A 22616-nucleotide genomic window follows, 5' to 3' on the forward strand; every position below is an offset into this window, starting at 1 on the left:
CACATACACACACACACACACACATATATATCTGTATATATATATATATATATATATATATATATATATATATATATATGGAGTAACTCTCTCTACTGTCCAGGGAAGAAAACAGGTCTTTCTAGTAGATTTTGGAGTGAGCATTGCTGTGAGGATTTGATTGCATTCAGCAACAAGAGCGAGTTAGCAAGGTCAGGATGTTGGCTGATCCCCACCCAACCTCTTTATCCCCCAACTCCCCAACGCAGCAACCATTATTCCAGAGAACCCAGTTAGGCAGGTCCACGGTTTACAGCTGTCTGATTGGACGCTCAGTTCTCACGTAGGTTTTTATGGAAGACGTTTGCGCACCTTCTTAAGGTACGATACAAATACACTGGTAACACTTGAAATATGAAGTATAAAAACTGCATTAGCAGCCATAGCACACAGCTGAGGTGCCACAGCGACTGCTGTAGTGGTCTTTTTCTTTTCCTGATCGCTGCTGGTTAGCGAACATCCTCTTGGCAGGCTCTGCACATTCGAACTCAGTGTGGCTGTAATGGTTCATGTTTGAAAGCGGCCGTGCAGGCCAAACTCACTTATTCCCAAACTCCCAGTAAGGTTACTGGGCTGTGGAAAGAACACTGGCAGGGCACAAGCAGTTGCTCTAGACTTAGTTCTGAAAGTTACGGATGACCCATAGCGCAACTTCCTGCTGGCTGGCGGGCTGACTTTTGCTCTGATGGACTGGAGCAAAGGCATCCTGGCCTCCTACGAACATCAGTGTGGTCAAGACAGCAGAATTGATTTTACACGGTCAGTGTTACGCCGTCAACGGAACTTTATCTAGCAGGTTGCTTGCTCTCGGCATTAATTGTGTTGATGTAATGCTTCACCCCTGTGGGTCCAAAACCTCATTTTTCCAACATCTGAAAATGCCGGCTGCCCTTTACAGTGTTTCTTGATAAATGACCTGTGGAAATGCTTGTAAGGTTAAAGGAATAGTTCAGGGAATAATCAAATTAGCATGATTTATCACTCACCCTAGATGCCGTCCATCAGTCGAGACATGCGTGATATCTGAAATTTGCTTCTTTAGTCTGCAATGGATAATGCTAACGTTGCTAACGTTGCTAACAAACCCTGGACGTAGATGGTCACCAAGCTCATCTTGAAATCAAGCGGTCTTTTAAACGGATCCCAATTTGTGATGATACTCTATAGCTTGTATGATCACTGTAGAAAAAAAGCACTGACCAATAAAATGGGGCGAGGATGGGGCAAGAGGGGTATGATGCCCCCCCCCAGCATTGGGATGTGGGGTGCTCTGGAGTGATGGCGTTCCATTCAGTACTCTTTGGGATGCGTCGGAGTGCATCAGCACCTGACCCTAGTCACTAGAACTAGAACCCTAGAACTCTACAGCTGCAAATAGGTCCACACCCCTTCATTCAGGTTCTTGGTGGTTAATTAAGGCCGAACACTGGGGGGGTCCGACATGGCTTGGCTTTTTTTTTGTGGTTAAGACATTTTCACTATACACAATGCGCTATTTGGACAAAAGTATTGGGACACCTGCTTATTGCATTGGGATGTGGGGTGCTCTGGAGTGATGGAGTTCCATTCAGTACTCTTTGGGATAAGTCAGGACCTCTCTGATGCTCAGGATCAAGTCCTCCAGCACCCACAGAAAAGTAGAGGCTGTGCAGGGGGGGTGCAGGCTCCTTTATAATCCTCTTTTCTGTGTAAAAATGATGTACATATTTGAATAGAGCAAAAAAAAGATATGTAAATGATGGCGCGTTAGCTAATGGGCTGAAGATGTGCGGTCGCTGTCCATAGAGCGGGACTTCCTCTGTATCAGACTGTTGCGTGGCCTTGTTATAAATCACTTCATAAGCCAATTATGCAAAAGTCGACAAGTAAGCGAGGAACAGAGTGTGAATTTGTTAATAGAGAGCTCGGTCTTCTGAATGCAGAAGCAGTAGTTATTTTTGCGATGGGGCTCTGGGGGGTACTGGAGAGAGCACTCCTCTCTGTCGGGGAGACGGAGCGTACTCTGTGCAGGGCCCCACCGGACGCCCGCTCCACATCTGCATTCGGCCATTAATTACTCCCACCGAAGCGCATTGTTTTAATGTTCCTCTTATTTACAGTGCAATTACTCGCCGAGGCTGGGAGCCTCGTGCTCGGCTCCCGAGTATTGATCCCGGCCGTGACCCCTGTGATGAGGCTGGGGAGCTGCGAGAATGAAAGGCCTCCTCCAAACAACACGTGGCACAGGTCAATTTAGCTGGAAGCTCCGGCGTAATGGAAGCATCAGCACCTACAGGTCCTGCTGATCAACTTTCCACAGCTACTGAAGCATTCAGCTAACCTCAGCTGAATACGAGATGAAGACAGAGTTGCTCACTGCTGGCTACTTTAGCCTCTGTTCACAGGCCGTGAATTAGCACCTGCTTGGGCCTGAGAGCCCAATCCATGTCCATTAATGCTTACAATCCTTCAGTATTCCTGATCAAATTCATTCTGGTTATATAATAAACAGTAAACGCAGCCCACCTTTAGATCCAGTCTGGCTTTAATTTTCCTTATTTTGAACAAAATCTACTAAAATAAGATTATTATTCAAAGGAAATGCATAATCTTCTAATGAGACTAGAGCTGGAAGGTGGGAGGAGTGCAGCACATCACATGACCATGCTGGGGTGTGGGTTATTCTGCAAACTTTGAAAAATCACAATATCACAATATTAGGACCACCTACCTAAAAGTGGGAAACCTCTGGCTGGAATGACACTAGTGAGACATCATGCCATGGACTGACTGTATTATGGTGAGGGAAGGTGTTTAGCTGTTCCACGGTGGGACGTCAATTGCTCGCCAGGTCAATTTACCACTCACCACGGACGACATTGTTCCCCTCTGGCATCTATGACCCGTGGGGCACCACTGTTAGTCCATTCTCTGTGCACCTTTGCCTACAAAATTGTTCTGCACTCTGCTACAGCTGACCGGTGAGCTCGCTTATTTACACGAGCAGCCCAACCCAGTCCCCAACTCTCGGGCTAAGTTCATTAATTACAAACTAGGGGTGGTCATACTATTCTGATATGACGTCACAGTGGGCGAAGGGTGGTAGCATCTCGAAAAGAACTGATAACTACATGGGATGTTCTAGGGCTGCCGTAGTGAAGGTGTACCGACAATGGATGGAGCCTCCGAACGGTATAACAGTGGTGCCCCACGGGTCGTTGATGCCAGAGGGGAACGATGACGCCCCACTGTGTAATGAACACCTTCCCTCACCCTAATACAGTCCTAGCCACAACTTTCTATTGTCAACTTTCCAATACTGACTGACGGCCACAGCACTACTCTTGTTTAGCAACAGAAAGAGGAGGAGTAGTGAAGGTGTACCAAGAATGGACTTTGACCAATGAGAGCCTCCCAATTGAATAACAGTGGTGCCCCACGGGTCGTTGATGCCAGAGGGGAACGATGACGACTCCGGCACAGAGTGGTACAGAGCAATCGACACCTTCCCTCACCCTAATACAGTCCATGCCACGATGCCGTCCCAGCCAAGGGTGGTCAATCCAACTATCCAGTAGGTGGTCATAATCTTATAAAGGAGGTCTCCCAGTGGATCAAACTCAAACCAAAAAAAAAAAAAAGTAGCAGAAACTTTCTATTGTCAACTTTCAAACACTGACTGACAGCCACAGCGCTATTCTTGCTTAGCAACAGAAAGAGGAGGAGAAGCTCGCACCATTTGTTGTACAGGTTAGGCCTGACTTTGCGCTGACAAACATCCAGATAGCACAATGCCTGACTCCACAGAAACGCTTTCCAATCAGATGTCCTTGAGACTAGAAGGAAGACTAAAAGGCCTGAAACTGCAAGAAAAGTCAACTGTTCCACACCACTGAGGATTCATTTATGCTGGCAGCTGAACGGAGGCTGGAAAACACATTCTAATGAAAACTGAAATTTAATAAGGGCTAATAAGAGAAATCGTAATTACTGAGTACAATTTAAAGACAGTGATGACCTTTCTAAACAGAGGAGGAAATTGAGAAGAGGAACGCGGTGAACGTGCTTGAACGTTTCTCGGGTTCATTTGTGGATATTGTGATGGAGGATGGTGGTGAGATCGAATCTTTAGCTGCAACTTGATTTGTAAATTGAACTTTATTGGAAATAAACAAAGGAGATAAAACAGGACTGTTTCTCAGAGCAGTGAGTAATGATCAAGCTTAAATAGCTCATACATCAAAAAGCTTGAGCAAAGTAAAATGGACTGGACTGTAAAGCTTTCTATGTATTAGGAAGCTTGGATTTGGATATTAGGACCACCTACCTAAAAGTGGGAAACCTCTGGCTGGAATGACACTAGTAAGACATCATGCCATGGACTGACTTTATTATGGTGAGGGAAGGGGTTTAGCTTCTCCACGGTGGGACGTCCATTGCTCGGCAGGTCAATTTACCATTCTCCAGGGTCGCCATCGTTCCCCTCTGGCATCTATGACCCGTGGGGCACCACTGTTACACTACAAAAAATGGTTCTGCACTCTGCTACAGCTGACCGGTGAGCTCGCTTATTTACACGAGCAGCCCAACCCAGTCCCCAACTCCCGAACGAAGTTCATTAATTACAAACTAGGGGTGGTCATACTATTCTGATATGACCGTCACAGTGGGCGAAGGGTGGTAGCATCTCGGAAAGAACTGAAAACTATGTTTCTCAGAGTGGTGAGTAATGTTCCAGCTTAAATAGCTCCCACATCAAAAAGCTTGAGCAAAGTAAAAAATAAAATAAAATAAAAATAAATAAATAAATAAAAATAGGTGGACTGGACTGTAAAGCTTTCTATGCATTAGGAAGCTTGGATTTGCTGTACAGTTTTAATGGAAATGTAGAATTCCATGTTTAATTACATGGTCATTTATTAAATACAATGGTCAGTTTAAATAAACAAACAGGTCAGACCTCAGACTGTTTTCAAATGCCAAAAAAATGCTAAGGATCAATGAATCAATGAATCTCATTAATATTTAATTCACTATCCGCATGATTAGCTTTCAGTCTTAAAATACTTACATATTCTGACCATTTGTTTCATTCGGCCCAATAAATACACTTTTCCACTATATGTCCAAATGTTTGTGGACACCCCTTTTTCTGAATGCATTCAGCTACTTCACTACTTTTAAGTTGCACCCATTGCTGACACAGATGTGTCTCAAAATGCACTCACACAGCTACACAGTCTAGTCCCTGTAGAGAAGAAATACTGCCAATAGAATAGGACTATCTGGAACAGATCAACAAACATGAACCTATTGGGACCATGCTGCCTAATGCCAGGCGTGGGCTAGTAGAGGGGTATAAAGCCCCCCAGCATTGAGCTGTGGAGCAGTGGAGCTCTGGAATGATGGATGGTGGAGCTCCATCCAGTACTTTTGGGATGAGTTGGGAAGTTAAGGAAGGACATCCTGAAGGCTACGCAGACGTCCTGAAGGCCAGTAGGTCAGCATCTCTTAATAAACAGAGCAGATGTTGATGCAGGTAGCTAAAGAAAAAGAAAGAAAATGGGGCCAGAAAGATTTAGCTCATTGTCTCAAGCTAAATATCCATGAGGGAGCTAGTCCCATTCACTGGGAGATCAGCAGTGTATACCCAGACCACTGTCGGGGTCAGGATGGATGAGGGCCTGCGGGTGTATGAAGGAAGAACCGGCCGGATGAGTAAAATTTCCCAGTGACCAAAAAGCCTTGATAAGTAGGCCAGAGCTTTCACGGCCGAGGGCTTATAAATGATGGTGGACCGGTGTTCGGCGGTCTGGTTGGAGAAGAAGGCCAGCCCAGCGTGGCGCACAGTTCAAAGGAACAGGCTTATTTGGGACTAGCCTGTTACTCGGATCGTAACGCAGCGGCACGGGATAACGTCATTATTAGCGAAAGAGGTGGCGAACGCTAGCATGATCAAATACACAATGAATAATGCATTTCGGCAGCACAAACGTTTTAACCCCAACAAAAGCGAAGGTAAAAGCTATACAGTAACGAGGGAACGCATTTCTAACGCTCCTCACATTTGCCTAACGAAGCCCATTAGTCGTTTCATGTCTCTTTATTTGATCATGCCGGCAGCTTTAGTAATTGTTGCTGTTAGGTAATTACCTGCAGTGAGGTATGAATAAGAAAGCCTCGCGCGAGTGGGTGTATGCGAGTGGGTGTTTGCGCTCGACTGTCTATGGTGGGTGATATCTGCCACCGCCCCGTGTTGCCTGAATGGCACCTACCACAACAGCTGCCTGCCATGAATATTGATGCGCTGGTCTGACAGGAATGTGCCCCCGGAGTCGGCCGGGGCTCTCGCGGGGGCTTCTCGGCCTGGTGGCCTCAGCACCTCGCCATGCTTCACCATCACTTATTCATCCGACACCTGTTTCTCGCCTGCTAAGCAGACCAGCCCGTGGCGTGTAGAGGGTTGAGGCTTCCACTGCAAATCGTTTCCTTATGCTAGGCTTCCCCGCTCCAACATGTGCCAATGCGAAATGACAGGAGGCAAGTCTTGCGTGGTAAACGTGCATATGATTAAACGGCAAGGACAAACTACGAGGGAGAGCGAGTCCACGTTTCTGGCCCTCACTCTCATAACCATGTATCCAGCAGGCCAGACGTCTGTTCTTACCATTTTGTGGAGGAGAAACCAACACCAGAACAACCTTACCCAGAGCAATGGCTCGGTTGTGAAGCTCTGGTGAAGAAGTGTGATCAAGAAAGGTCTAAGGATCTGGTTCAGATTCCGGGTCACGCGGCCTGCCATCAGCTGCCGGAGCCTCAGACAGCACAATTGACCTTGCTCTCTCCAGACGGGACGATGGCTCTCGCTCTCCCCACATTACTTCAGTGTGATGCTGGCCGACATGGATGTCTACTAGCCGATGCATCAGAGCTGGGTACCTGACACTTTCCTCCAAGTGCGCTGGTTGGCTATCCGGTGGCGTCAGACTGGCGACGGTGACTGGTTCCAGCTGACGCTCTTATCCAGAGCGACTTATAAGGTTACTGGTATTACAGAGGTGGGCCGATGTAGCGTTAGGAGTCTTGCCCAGGGACTCTTATTGGTGTAGAATCAAACCCCCAGTCTTCCATGTGGTGTGGCAGCTCACTGGCAGGTAGTGGTGTTATCTGTTGCGCCACACCAACCACACCAACCGTCTCTTTTCCAACCGTGACGCCACCGGATAGCCAACCAGCGCACTTGGAGGAAAGCGGCAGGTACCCAGCTCTGAGTAGGAGTCGGCATGCCCCATCCTCACCCTCACAGCCTCAGCAGCAAGAGTACTAACGAGTGGGTTGGGTAATTGGCTAATCTACAATCAGGGAGGAAAATTGGGTAAAAAAAAAAAGAAAAAGGCAGAAATAAACAAACTCCTGAAAGTGGGCGTGGCTAAATGAGGTGAATATTGAGGATGTTTGTATGGCATATATCAGAGAGTGCATCCTCTGAGTGCTTTCCTAGGGCTCCTATGTGTTCATTTGGCTGCAAAATGCAAGCTTTAAGGGGACGGTCTATTAATGAAGTTATTACTGGTCTAGAAATCAAAGGGAAAATAAATAAATAAATAAATAAATAAATGAAAATCAGCAGTCTGCCAGTTTCCATACAGCCCAGCGAAACGTCTACAGTTCACTCAGGATGAGCCGTTTCCATTTACACATATCCTAGCAACACAACTTGGCATTTCGGCGGCTCAGTGTGAGAGACTGGACACAGCGGTAATTGGACAGCTGATATCAAGATCACACACACACACACACATGTAGCCAGCCTGGCTAATTTTGTCATGATGAGGCTCATTTATCTGCACGGCTGGATCTGAAAGCAGAGGCACAATTTAGGTTAACACAACAGGAGCTGCAGGATATTTGAGGAATCTCGCCCCTGTTTGGAAAGGGAGGAAAACGGCTCGGAGTGATACTGCGCCTCCATTGTTTTGCATGACAAACCGATTTGGGCCGAGTCCAGCAGCGCGAACGCAGAGAAGAGCTTATCGGCCCGCACTCTCTTTTCTGTCCCTTGCTCTATTGTGGCGAGACGCGGCCCTTCTGGACAATAAAATGGAATTTACAGCAAGGAAGAATGGAGCTGTCAAAAGTAATGGCTTCCTAAACAGTATTTTATGCTGTATTAGTCATACTACAGATCTTTGAAGGCCCCAGAAGAACGCAACCGCGCTTCTGCTCAGAAAGGCGTCCGGGCAGGGATGAACTTTTAATTAAATGTTCAAATGTTTTAATAGAACTAGGACATATTTGCTTTTGTGATGATGGTTTAGTGACAGCTGAGCTTATATAAATGCAAATGCACACGATTTTTTGCCCACAACATGGTGCATGTCCATGTCGAGGCGTCTACAACAGACGCTGCACCCACAGTGAGCATCTCAACATTTATAGACACAATCCACAAATCACAGGAACACAAAAATAGCTGCTGACAACAATATTTGTCTGAAGGAGAATGGCTGAAGTCGGAGTGAAGACAACATGTGCTAAGACATCTGAACACATGCATACACAAGCGCTATTTGGCCAAGAATATGGGACAGTGCAAGAGAGGTTTTCACCTCTAAATTATTTATCTATGTAGAAGAAGCCGAAGAGAGAGAGTCTTTGCAGCACTAGAGCTCCACGTCTACAACAGTGGTTCTCAACCTTCTTGAGCTGCGACCCCCTGAAAAAGTACAGCGCTGTGCAAAAGTCAGAGACCAACCTTTAATTTCCACCTTATTTCCAGCCAGAGCAGCCAAATATGAGATTAGACATGGGATAACCTATTTGCATGAGAAAGGAGGTTATTTTAGGTTATTTTATCAAAATAAATGAAAGATAATCTATTGTGCAAAATCTGCTAGACCTCCAAAACCATCCTTGTCACATTAACAGCAACTAAATCTGAGTTTTCCTTCTAATATAGTGAATCTGGCTCCTCAGGGCCCCCAGTGTGTAACTGTACAAAAGTAGGTCTGCATGAATATCTTCCCAAAGTCCCAAAGCGATCCAGAAATTTGGCCAAAAATTCCCGTCCACGTCAACTTTTCCACCTCATCCCGACGTAAAAACCTGTTTCTGATATTTTGTCCTTTTGCCATTTAGTTTTTTTTTGGGGGGCATACATTTTTAAAAAGATGCTCCTGTGGCTGAACGGGGCTGTAGAGAGGGCTGCCACTGTGCCATCGGTGGCCAGAGTCAGAGAGAGAACAACTGGCTCTTTCACTGGCTCTTTCAGGGGTGGCGCTTTCACCCCTCATTACTCACATCATGTTGTGGTGCGGTGGTGCTCGGGCCCGGTGCCTTTCTCAGAACCGATGTCAGCAGTTTAAAATAGGAGGTTGATGGATTTGCATGTATTGGAGGAGGCATGTGTTAAGTCCTTACCCTCCTAGAGTCGGGAGCATTGTGGGTGCTATGGGGGCATGGGGGGCTAAGAACGTCTGGGTTAATTGGCAGTGCCAAATTGAGAAAAAATGGAAAAATTTAAAATAATAAATAAATAAATAAATAAACAAATAAACTCCACAGTAAGGTCCCAAAATCTAATTGCAAGCATTCCTTGTTGAGTAGAGGCTGTCGACACACTCTATCTTAATACTCATACAGTATATTCATTATACGTCTAAAATTATAAGAGGTGGTGGTGGTGTCAGGCCAGTTAGAAACCAGACTGTAGAGCCACACTGAGCCACTCTCTGAACTCACAACGTGACATCCCTGATATGGTGAATTTTATACAAAAGTAATGCTCATAAAGGCATTATCAGAAGCCCAGACCTATGTAGAGATGGGTGATAAGGCACCACGGCGCCATTATCTCCCACCCCTAGAGCTATGCAGTTGTTGACAACCGTCCCCTCAAAAAGATCAGCCCCTAGATTGAAAACGCAGAATAAAAAAAAAATAGGGTGTAGCTCACGCTGGATGTCGATGGTGACGGTGACCTCCTTGCCGTTGGGGGCTGCTTTGTTGGAGGCGCGGCAGGTGATGCGCTGCCCGCTCTCGATGTTGGAAGCGGAGATGTAGAGCGTGCTGACCGTGCTCTCCCTCTGGCCGTCCCGCAACAGAGTCTGGAAGAGAGAGAGAGAGAGACAAAGAGAAAGCAATAAGCAAGGATGAGACGGGGGTCTACTCGTCTGCCTGGACACCACAGGTTGCCTGACCTTCAGCTGGGAGCGGTGAAAAGGAGCGGCGGTTAGACTGGCTTTGATCCTCAAATCCCTCACCCTTCCCCGAGCACAGATCACACACACCTACTGTACAGAGCAGCTTGTCAAATCGCACGGATGGAATCAGTCTCCCTCTAGCAGCCGTCTTCCGGAGGAGCGCGAGACAGCATGCCAAGAGCATCAACACACTGTTTTTCCCTGTAAAAAACACCTGCCTTTCAGCACTGCCGGCTCGGTCACTGACACGCATCCGTGCAGATGACCCCAGTTTTGAGCGGAACATCAGGCTGAATCCGATCTGAGAAAAAGACCTGTATCGCCGTCACAGTTGGCCTTGAAATTACAGCCCAACAGATATTATATATTGTACTGGTGAATCAAGAACATGGTGTTGTGTAAATCTCTATAGCGGGGATGCTAGAAGCTATATGCTACTGCACACCAGATACTATAGAACCATATTTAACCCGTATCCAGACCCCTATCCAGATCACTCCAAGCCAAAGGGTTCTATACAGTGCTGAAAAAGGGTCAACTACAGGTACTACCAGGTAACGAACCCTTGAAAGAAACTTGTAGATGACAAGTCCCAGCCAACATGCTCAAGTGTGGGGCTCACATGGGTGGGACATGGGCTAGGTGAGTTCCAGGTGGGTATGCACCCCATCGTTCCAGGCCACCTTAAGCTCACATGCAATGTACAAGCTAGAAAGGATCCATGTTAAACCCCTCCTGGTCCCATCACTGACCCTGGTGGGCATCCAGAGGGCAACCCCAGCTCCAGACACCTGTGACCAGTGACGAGGGGACAGAGCACCATCTACCATGGCATGGCTCAGAATTCGAACCCTCGACCCCCGGGCCAAAGTGGAACTGCATTAGACCGCTGAGCCTACCCATAGTGACACCACCAGTAAACCGGTGCCAGGGTCATGGACTCCAAAGGCTCATTGATGCTCATGGAGGCTTCACCTCACAACTTCCAGGACTTGGTGCCAGACACCAAAGGACACCTTCAGAATGCTCAGATCTGCTGTGGCGTCGCAAGAGGGACCTACTCAAGATTAGGTAGGTGGCGCTATATTGCACAGTGGAACTGAACCTCAACCTGCCACACAGAAGACAGGCAGCCATATCAGCACTGTCCGACTCCCGGAGTCTGATGTTGGACTGCCGACCATGATAAATGATATTAAACATGACGTTAATAATTAAGTTATGCCAAGAACTTTACGAAATTCCAAAATGCACCATGGGAGAATATGAAAGTCCACCATTAACAAACGAAGCCGGATTTTAATCACCATTCATTTTATGAGACGGAGCGAGGGGAGATGCTATCGCTGCCATATTAAGGCAGCCGCCGAGGCTAGAATCTCATTTCTAGCGAAGTTGCCTGCGCAGGAACACTATTGTTCGAGCTGTCTTCCTGACCCTTTTCTGCGCCAAAAGAAGATAAAGAAACATTAGGGCCGATACTTGAAGGATATTGACTTCATCTGTAACAGCCTGCTTCCCCTAAGCTGTATCAGATTCTCTTCCAGATTTAATCAAATCATGCAATAAAGAGCGGCTGGAAAAAGGAAGCTTCCGCCCTGAAGGAGCCGGAGAGGCTGCTGTGAAAGCCTTCAAATTCAAATCAGCCCCTCTCCTCATCTTCCCGCGTGATTTAAGAGGACAACTGTATTACGATGAGCAAAGTTCCCGAATCATAGAACACGTATTATTGCTCAATTACGAAGAACAGTTCTGAGTGGAGATCGGACTCAGACTCTTTCCACGGTTCCTAATCCAAACAGACAATCCCTCATCAGAAGCTCTGCTCCACTCCACGGTTTACGCTTTCATCCTTCATCCTTCGACCAATGGGGGCTTATTTGATTTACAGGACGCTGCCCGTCCGAACCATCATTCAGGCTAATTGCTTTGCCAGGCGTTTCCTCCTCATTAAGGTGCTCCATCATTTTGGGAACGTTCTGAAAAAGGAGCTCACTCCGGCCTGCTGATTGGATTGGAAAGTAATGCTTCCGTTAAAGGAAGCTAACCTGTGGTGAGTTTGCTTGTGTGTAAATTAGGGCTGGGTAATTAATAAGCAGGCTCTCTCTCTCTCTCTTTCTCTCTGGTGGGCTTCTGAAGGGGTGAGCCTCATCATGAATACTCAGATTACTCCACCAAACCCCTACCCCCCACCCCCCATCCACCCGCCTCCACTCCTCTTAATCATCAGGGGAACACTCCTTCCAGCACGGCCTGGCGCTTCTCTCGGCTTCCTAGCCACAGCTGACAAAGTGAGCAAATTGCCTAAGAACACATCCATAATTGAGAGCTCTGGAATGTCTTCCTTTTTTGTCATATTTAAAGCGCAGCATTCGAGCTCCAGCTTGCCCCGAGGATTAAATTAAAAATTACTTCTCACTTGTCATTAAATTGACAGAGCCAACCTTTTTGAGGACATGCAGGCGTGCAGAGAGACGGTGGCTTCATGAAATAATAATAGTTCCTCGCTATGAGAGGAGAGCGTACATGCTATATTTACATATAAGTAGGAGGGTGGCCGGAGTGATCAGATTTTAGGAAAACGGCTATATATGAAAGTATATATATAGTAGAATATGCACAGATCGGCCACTTCATTAAGACCACCATCACTGTCCACTCTGTAGGTTAGATTTACTCACTGTAGTTCTGTAATATGTGCCTCTGAATGCCTTTGGTAGTATACCTGCCTAATTTGCTGCTGGTCCACAAGACCTGATGATGACCTGTGAGGTGGAGCCACCATGGACTGGTTGAATCACATGCTAAGGGTCGTAAGTGTATCCACTGTAAGCGGGTTTGCTGGCAGACAGGGGTTAGCATGGGCAAAGTATTCTCAAAGTCTGAGCACCGTCACACACCCTGCAGGTATTCATAGCTCGATCATCCTTGTGCGTCACTATCTGTGTATAGTTACTACCACCTTAAACATGCAAGGTGACTACTATTTTGTCCAGGGAGCATATGTATGTATTGTGTTTGCATATTAACCAGCTTCAATGGGTCAATTTGTGTACATCATTCGTGTATTGCTTGACTGAGAATGCTGCAGAGCTCACTAGCCACATTTTAATATTATATTTTGCTCAGCTTTCTTCTTTTTACTTAAGCATGTGCATCCGAAAGCAGGGGAGGTGGGCGAGAGTACCTTTGAGTACATGGCTCCGTTGAGCACTTCTCCATTCCGGATCCAGATAATGGAGGCGGCCGGTTTGGCGTTGTCAGCGTGGCAGGTCAGGTTCAGTGGATCGCCCGCCCTCAGACTCACTACGGGGCCTCCGATGATCACCGGGTCATCAGGGGGAACTGGAGGATAAAATAATGTTCTATGGATTAGATCATCCCCCAGACAATGAAGAGAATTTCAGACAGTCCAGCATCGAGGACACCCCGCGCCGTGTGGGCAGAGGTCCATTATCTCATGTAAAAAGAGAAGGGGGAAAAGTCAGCCAAAGAGAGAGAGAAAGAGAAAAGAGAGAGAGAGAGTGATAGAGAGAGAGACACAGAGGGATGAGCAGGGAAAAAGGGTAAAATGTAGGTTCCTGAATAGCACTGATTGCAGTCCCTCTCTTTAAGCAGCTCTGATCACCCTGGTTTCCATTCAAACTCGGGTGAATTATTGATTGAGCACTCAGCTCATTAGAGAGCATATCTAGGGCAAGCCTAAATCAAAGGCAACAAGCAGCTGGCACATCCTGACTAGTCAAGAGAGACAGAAAAGGGAGGTGGTGGTGGGGGGAGCTGGGGGGAGCTGGGGGGAGTGGGGGGTAGCGGTAGAGCCAGTGGGGAAAAGAGAAGATGAACAGGGATAAGAAAGAGTTCCAGAGATGCTGTGCTGGCTTCATAAGGAGGTGGACCAAGTCCTGGGGAACTGATTAGGCCTCAGCTAGCATTTCCTGTCTCAGCCATTTTCACCCAATCAAGTCCTGAGAACAATTAAGGTTGCAGAGTGGTTGGGGCTGGAGTGGTCTCCTTTCATAGCTGCTGTTGCTAGGTTGGACAAGCTGTCCAGAGAACTGATGAAAATCCCGGCCGCCCTGCAGTGTGTGAGTCATAGTTCGTTATTGACCCTCTCTACCAATGATATTCCTCCTGAATGCAGCTGAAAGGTGTCAAAAGTATTGGGACACCTGCTCATGCATTGTTTCTTCTGAAATCAAGGGCATTAAAAAAAAAGGTTGTTGGAGTAACTGTCCCTACTGTCCAGAGAAGAAGGCTTTGATGTGAGGATTTGATTGCATTCTGCCTTACATTACCTTACCTGCCTAATATGGTGTAGGTCCCCCTTGTGTTGCCAAAACAGCTCTGACCTATCAAGACGTGGACTCCACAAGACCTCTGAAGGTGTCCTGCTGTGGTGTCCGGCACCAAGACTAACTAACGTTAGCAGCAGATCCTTTAAGTCCTGTAAGTTGAGAGGGGGACGGGGCCTCCATGACCATGGTTGTCCTTCATTGGAGCACTTTTGGTTTGGTAGTGACCACAGCTTACCGGGAACACCCCACAAGACCTGCCTGATGTTTTGGAGATGTGCTGACCCAGTCAGCTGTCTAGACACTTGTCAAAGTGTCTCAGACTCCTAAGCTTGTCCATTTTTCCTGCTTCAGCACCTCCATCACCTTCAAGAACTGACCGTTCACTCGCTGCCTAATATGCAGATCCACCCCTTGACTGAAGCCACTGGTAGCAGATCATCCGTGTTAATCACTTCACCGGTCGGAGGCAGGTAATCCTCTCTTTTGAACTCAGTAAATATACAGTAATGTTTATAGATGCCGCGTCCGTCCTGAAAACCCTCCCTCTGTTTGTGCATGCCATCTGGCAGGAGCTGTAAAACTTGGAGGAACGGCAATGCTGAGGACTTCATTCACAGCACTGACCTCAACTCATATCTCACAGCAGCCTGTCAGGCTTTCTGAAGCTCGGCCTTGTACCGCACGCTCATCTGTAAGGGAAGCGATGGCTGATTTATTACCCAGGACTACCTCAGTGGTACCAATCAAGTACCCCCCTGCAACACCCCCCAGTTCGGGAACCCGTACGGCTGTGAAAGTGAATGAATGGCTCTCCGCTCAGACGCCATAAATATCCCGCGATCTTTCTGTCGGCGAGCTTTTTGGAGAGGAAGAAAGATGGAGAGAGAAAAGCTGGGAGGCAAACTTCCAAAGTCGTCACTGTCCTGAAACTCAATTTAACCCTCGGTGTTGTTGCACTCTGCTTTTTCTATGGAATTTCGGACATGCATGTTTTTAAAGACACAATCTGATCAAGTTCACCTTTTTGTATCTTGACCTGTTCTGATATTAAGCAATTAGGAAATTAATAATCAAAATTATTACACATTCAGAACATCCAATTTCTGTTAATACTTCATTAAATGTTTTTTTTATTTCTGTTAATACTTTATTTATTTATTTTTTACATTTCTGTTAAAACTTAAAATTGTTTTAAATTAGCTTTTTTTGTCTTGATACATTCAAAAGAATTTCTGTTAATGCTTTTTTTCAAACTCTGTATATATTTTTTAAATAATTTTAATAAATGAAAAAAATGTATTCTGTGTATATATATATAAAAGTTATTTTTACACTTTAAACAATTCTGTTAATAATGTAGTTATTTTTTATTTCTGTTAATACTGTTAATACAGTTTTTATTTGCATATTTTTTATATAATAAATACGTTTTAAATTGTTTTACGTTTTAATTAATACTTATATAAAAGTTTTACATTTTTAATAATTTTTTTTTTATTTCCCCCCCCCCCCCAATTCTATTAATACATTTTTTAAATATTCTGTTAGGGTGGTTGGGTCGCTGTATATATATTTCTGGTTATGCTTCAAGTTATGCTTGTGTCAGTTGTTTGTTAGTTGTGGTCTACGCTCACCCTTACAGTAGATCTATACTGGTTTATGCTAAAACACAGCGTCCAGTGTTTGGTCCGACAGAAGGTCTGGGAACAGAGCCCAGAGCTATGTGTTCTCTGTATTCAATCCCTTGCCCTCCGAGGAACATACACCATTCAGCCATAACATTAGTACCACTGACAGATAACGTGGGAAAAACATTGATTATCGTTATCTGCAGCGGCTCCTGTCAAGGTTTAGGGTCTACATATCAGGCAGCGAGTGAACAGAGTGTCAGTTCTTGAAGGTGATGAAGGTGCAGAAGCACTTTGCCAGGAACCAAACTGTGATGTTCTAGACAACTGGGTCAGAACATCTCCAGAACATCAGGCAGGTCTTAAATGAAGTGGTCGGTACCCACCAAAAGGACAAGCAGTTGTAAGGTAGGTGTAAGGTGGGCTCATTGATGGTCATGGAGGCCTCACCTCACATTTTACCTAGGACAGGACTATACCACAGAGCGCAGGTCAGATCTGTTGTCAATATTAGGCAGATGGTACTAATGTTATGGCTGATTTGATGTAGAACCCACTTCATTTATAAATCAAATAATGGTAAGATGCCTTAATGGATTACGCCATGCTCTCATTTCTGACACTAGAGAAACACAGCAGGGCCTGTCCACTACACTGACCGCTACCCTGACGGCATTCCTGCTGGTGGCAGCGCATCTTCCCTTAATGATAACCCAAGATGGCTCTCCCCTTCAAAAGCATTCTCAAAGTCTCCTTTCGAGCGCTTGACAGTGCCTTAATCAACTTACCCATCATCATTACGGGCATGTTTGCAAATATGCCTCAGCGTAATGGCTCCAAATTGACGATTTAACACGGCCAGTCGATAGATCTGTCTCGAGCGGGTCAGCGGACTAAATTAATCGCCCCCGATTTAATTGCCGTTCGAAGCGGCGGCGGAAACACTCCAGCACTCCCTAACCGAAACCTGGCTCCTTGTCGCCGAATTACTTTTCCCTCTGCCCTCTTGATACATGGGGCCCCTGGGACGTCTCTCCGAGTCGCTCTGTCTGTGGAGGTGTGGAAGTGTGGAGGGGAAGGGGAGGAAAGAAAGAGAAAAATGGAGCAATTTCATTTTGGAAAACAGAGAGAAAGGGGCGCTCGGGGAAATGTGACCTATTTTCTAATGTACCTGGATCCAGTCTTAGATGTGGAGATGCCTGTCTCGCAGGAATAGGTAGCAGAGAGGATTAATCACTTTCATCCCGGGGTTCAGGCGTTGCGCCGCACAGCAGCACACGCAAACCCTCAGCAATTAGCCCTCTCTTCCAGCTGGATTAGCTCAGAGTAGTCATGGATGCTCTTTACCACAAGCCTCTTAACGAGATGCCATCTCCCCCATCAAGCAGAAAACCCTGATCGGGTTAGACGTGGTGAGAATCCGCACAGGTGGGCAATGGGATGATGCGTTATCGTCATAAATAGTGATAAATTACAGCCCAATCCGATATGTGAGGATGTAGTGGGTGTTAGCGGGATTTCTAGAGCCCTGAACAACTGCATACATCATCAAGACAGATTTGGACCAATTATAGAAGACCTGTAAACAACAACTAGCAGCGAATGGTAACTGCATAAACTGCATGGCAGCACGTAGCCGACTGGATGACAACCCATTACTAAGGCTGCGCAACTTCGTTATCCGATTCATTATTCCACATTCCGCTTTCTTCTTATTTCCCTGTCGGATTTTCACTACGTAACTCACCTGACGGTAATCCTAGATATCAATACCTTTCCAGCTCCAGATTGTTCGGTCCGAATTTTATCATGTGATATTTTATCATTTCACAACAATACAAGCAAACTAGTAACACCCAACCAACCACATGGGATACCACAGGAACCCCCTGAGATACCATAGCAACCACCTAAGCAAGCAGGAAACAACACCATAGCAGCTGCCTGAAATACAGGTGAAGGCATGCAACACTTTAGCAACCATCTGGCAAGCACTTTGCAACACCATAGGAACCACCTGGGATTTGATAACAACTGCCTAGAAATACCATAGCAACCACCTAGAAACCACTTAGCAGCATAAATATGTGAGCCCACCACTGAGCATTATGCTTTATTAAAAAAATGTATCTGCAAGAATTGTTCAATATTCAAGGTGTTAAGATTTGCTTTCTACCTTAATATATATATATATATATATATATATATATATATATATATATATATATATATATATATATATATATATTTTTTTTTTTTTTTTTTTTTTTTTTTTTTTTAAACGAAACATTTATTTTTTATGTACAAACAAACATTTATTAAAATGGTTTTATTATTCAGATGAATTTTCTTAAATGTCATGCCAACAAACCTTTGGAGCTTTAAAGAGCGAGTGGGAAGGGTGTTCAATTGTAAAGAAGACCTAAGGTGACCTTGCCAAGGTCAGTAGCCCTTTTTAAATATAAAAAAAATTGGTAGTTTTGAGTTGCTGTCAGGCTGGTAAAAGTGGTGTGACCCTAGAACACCTTGGAAATTGATTTTAAAAAACGAACTAAGAAATCAATAAATACCACAACTAATAATAATGCAGAACCTTGAACCTTAAGGAATAAAGGTCTGAAGGGTTCCAGTACAAATGCCAGTTTACTCATTTTCAGAAGTTTAACAAATAATGACCTGACACATCTAAAATCTTATTTTTTAAGGTTATGAAACAATAACCAACATATTCAACTGATTCCTACAACATTCAGATACCATCATATTTTGAATGATTTTGAAGCGTTTTGCTCAGCGATGTAGTGGTGTTTAGGTAGATGGTATATATATATGACTTCTTAGGGACTTATGAACACATGCCATATCACCACACACCCTCATATTAAAGGTCTTAAATCTGGGCTAATTCCTTGTGTAAAGAAAAGCAGTCAATAGAAACTTGAATTTAATGCTATTACACTACTATGTATTAATATTTAGTTTTCTGTAAGTTTCATATAAGTACTGGAAGCTACCTCTTCAGATGACCTAATCAGCAATCATCTCTGACCGATACAGTGAATGCTGATGAGAAGTCGTCACCTTCAAGACAAGATGTCTTCTCCTTAGTGGACGATGTGCCAACATCTTAGTTTGTCAGAGAAATGCTGTATATTACTGCTTCAGTTCCACTTAGGGATGTCCCGGCCCAGGCATATTTAAATGGATCGGGTATTGACCATTTTAATCCCAATCCAGTTCACAGTCCTTGTGTTCAGAGTGCCATCTGGTGTTCTCAAAGTGCCACTAACGAACATCATTGCCCAGCCGGCTGCAGCCATTCTCGGACGTTCTCAGAAGGTAAATAAAGGAGTTGAGGTTCTGCAGTGTGCAGTCTTACAGTGGAATATGAAAACAGACCATAATATCTGCCCCTCACTGAGACGCTCTGTTTTACCAGCGGGAGACCGCTGCTCGCCTTTATCAGTTCTTAAACCAGCACTGAAGAACCCATTCTAAACCGAGTACAGCCTAACGCTAATGCTAATACACACATGCTATAGAAACCCTAAATCACAAAGCACATTCACCCACTATAAACCAGTTATAACCAGTTATTAGTGTGTACCACTACACACACAGGCCGTGATTAGACTGCAGTGGTGTAAAGGAGCTGGGAGCTGATTGGTCAGGCAGGAGAGTCAGATTGAATGATCAGATATTAAACACTATAAAACAGTCATTTTAAGAAAAGTCTCGACTAAACTAAATCAGTCAGTCCAGAACGTCTGATTATAGAAACTGATCCTGAAAATAAAGGGATCTAAACTGTGGCACTGGATTATTATTTATACACACTGATCAGATCAGATAGGCTGTGAGGTAAAATAACCTGATCGGATCATCATTTCTAAAACTAATAGTAACACTAAATTAGCCTCATCAGTAAATCCTTAACAACACACAATTGTAAACTGTAAGCTTGTAGGGTTTCTCCATTTTTCTGCAAGCAATACCTGAACAGTGATTTCAGCATCGCCTCGAAAGCTTACCTGAGTAGTCGGGAACCCGAGCACATGCCTAGAAGTCATATTTTTACCATATGCTGCCCCCTTTCTGCAGACGCAAGGCCCAGATACGCAGAGTATAAGGAGCCTGTCTCCGTTTGCTGATGCCACCTCAGTTAATTGCAGCGTGGCTGAGCTTAATGGAAATCTGAAAGCTTAGGCTTTATGAGTCCCCGTTAAGGGTCACTTAGCTTGTCTACTTTTCAGTGCGGGCGGGGAAGGTGTGGACAGATGAGGACAAGAAAATATGCTTAGAGAGAGAGTGTGAGAGAAACCTGTGTGACAGCAAGAGCATTAATAGCATTAATAACATTAATAACATTAATAACATTAATAAAAGCCAAACGGACCTGGGTTCACCTTTGTGCTGAACTGGTTTTACCAACACTATAAAAATACAAAAAAATAAAAATGAATCATGACCTCATAATAATTCAGTTACCTCATATTTCCATACAATCGAAATGAATCAAGTTAGCATAAGCAGACGCTGTTACCCAACACCAGTGCTCTGTCTAGCAGAAAGTCTTTTTAGTCTTCTTTTCTGGACAGTAGAGCAGGATCAACTCTTTTTAATACCCCTGATTTCAGAAGAAACCATATATATATATATATGAGCAGGTGTCCGAATACTTTTGTCCATACAGTGTATGTATGGCAGGATACGGTTGCTAAGCTGTGGCGTTTTGTTTTGGCTTTTCTGACAGCTGTTCGTTTGTGGTGAGGGTTGGCTTTTAGCCACCTGCTAACAGGACAATTCGCACACTATATGGACAAAAGTATTGGGACACCTACGCATTCATTGTTTCTTTCAAAATCCAAAATGTAAAAGTATTAAAAACAGTTTATCCTGCTTTTATTGGAGTAACTATCTCTACTGTCCAGGGTAAAAGGATTTCTACCATATTCTGGAGTCAACATTGCCATGAGGATTTGATTGCATTCAGAGACGAGAGCATTAGAGGTGAGGTCTACTCAACTTATCCCAAATGTATTGGATGGAGCTCCACCATCCATCATTCCAGAGAAAACTAAAAACTAAATGCTGTAAATGTAAAACCCTTGATTTCAGAAGAACAGTGAGTGAGTGATGAGCAGGTGTCCCAATACTTTTGTCTCATTAGTGTACTGTGTCAGTACAGTAATAATGCATTAAGATGCATTATTGCTGGTAAACAGCAAATAAGCAATGCTATTATCTCTGCTAAGACTGAATAGGGCAGGTGCAAACAGATTTTAGTAAATGGGAAACACTGAATTCGTAGGTGATGAATTTGAGAGGCGCGGGCACAATTTATAAAGAAGGTATTTCTAGGTATTTCTTTTATCTGAATATTTTATATCTGTGCTATCATTCACAGGATTCCATTTAATACTGACCTATTCATGCTCCTCACATAAATGCCTTCCTTCTTCGCCGCCGCTGCGAGAGCTGTGTGAGCTTTACAGAGTGCTGGCAAACATCCCACTGAATGTAATGTGAAATCGTAGTCTTTGAAAATACCTAAAGAAGTATGTTATTCACTTCAAATGATGGTTATTCTGTAAACACAGCACTGCATCTACTCACTATCACCGCTAGAACATCCAGTCCTACCCTCTCTACTACACTGTTAAAGATAAAGACGCTTTAAAGGGTTCTTTGAGCTTAGCCGTAGAGGAACCACGTAGACGTCTGAAGAACCGTCAAGGGTGTGTTTGTACCTGTCAGCTTTGGTTTGATTAAAAACGAACCCTGGTGCGATGGCTCGGTTAGTAGGGCGGTTCATTAGAGTTAGTGTGAATGCCTTTCGGGCTCTGCTGTGCCCCGGTGGAAGTAAGAACACTATACAAACCAAAGGAGCAGTGCCTGGGGGTCAACCCTGCCTGCTCACTCCACCAGCGCTGTCCCAAACCACACACTACCACCCCTACACCAATATACAATGTTTCACAACTAGCCACCATTAGAACTGCATTCGTTAGAGAAAGTCGTTAGAGTATTGAAGTTGGGATGGAGCCACAGTAACTTCTAAATTGAGTGTGGAGCTATTTTACAGTGGAACATGAAAACAGACCATAATATCTGTATATATATTATGTACCACTACTCACACACTCATACACACACATTTTTACAGCTTTAACATTAAAGTCCTTCTGTAAACAAATTTGCAAATCATAATCTTACTTAAATGCTCTACAAATTGCTAACTAACTGATTTAAAGTGGAGACACTTAATGACTGACTCATGTATTCACTGGATCTGACCAATATAAAATGTTTAATATATAGTTTTTAATGAATAAACAATTTAAAAAGTTTTCCGTGTGATAATCTCGCAGCATGCCGCTGATACTCCACCTTAAAACAGCACCACAGTTAAATTCTGCCTCTTCTGTAAGTCCTGCACCATTTAAGGTGGAACAGGAAATTCCAGGAAGGCG

At 44.6% G+C, this 22616-nt stretch overlaps 1 protein-coding gene across 1 annotated transcript in view; it reads right to left on the minus strand.

Annotated features, from left to right (window-relative positions):
• The window catches only part of kirrel3a (kirre like nephrin family adhesion molecule 3a), a 194297-nt gene that overhangs the window by 35068 nt on the left and 136613 nt on the right, over positions 1-22616 (minus strand). The window contains exons 4-5 of the mRNA XM_072659119.1: positions 13408-13565; positions 9974-10124 (exon numbers count right to left, since the gene is read on the minus strand). Coding sequence (XP_072515220.1) covers positions 9974-10124; positions 13408-13565 — 309 coding nt within the window. The remainder of the gene's footprint in view (positions 1-9973; positions 10125-13407; positions 13566-22616) is intronic.

This window comes from Salminus brasiliensis, chromosome 16, assembly GCF_030463535.1.
Source record: "Salminus brasiliensis chromosome 16, fSalBra1.hap2, whole genome shotgun sequence".
Taxonomy (NCBI): domain Eukaryota; kingdom Metazoa; phylum Chordata; class Actinopteri; order Characiformes; family Bryconidae; genus Salminus; species Salminus brasiliensis.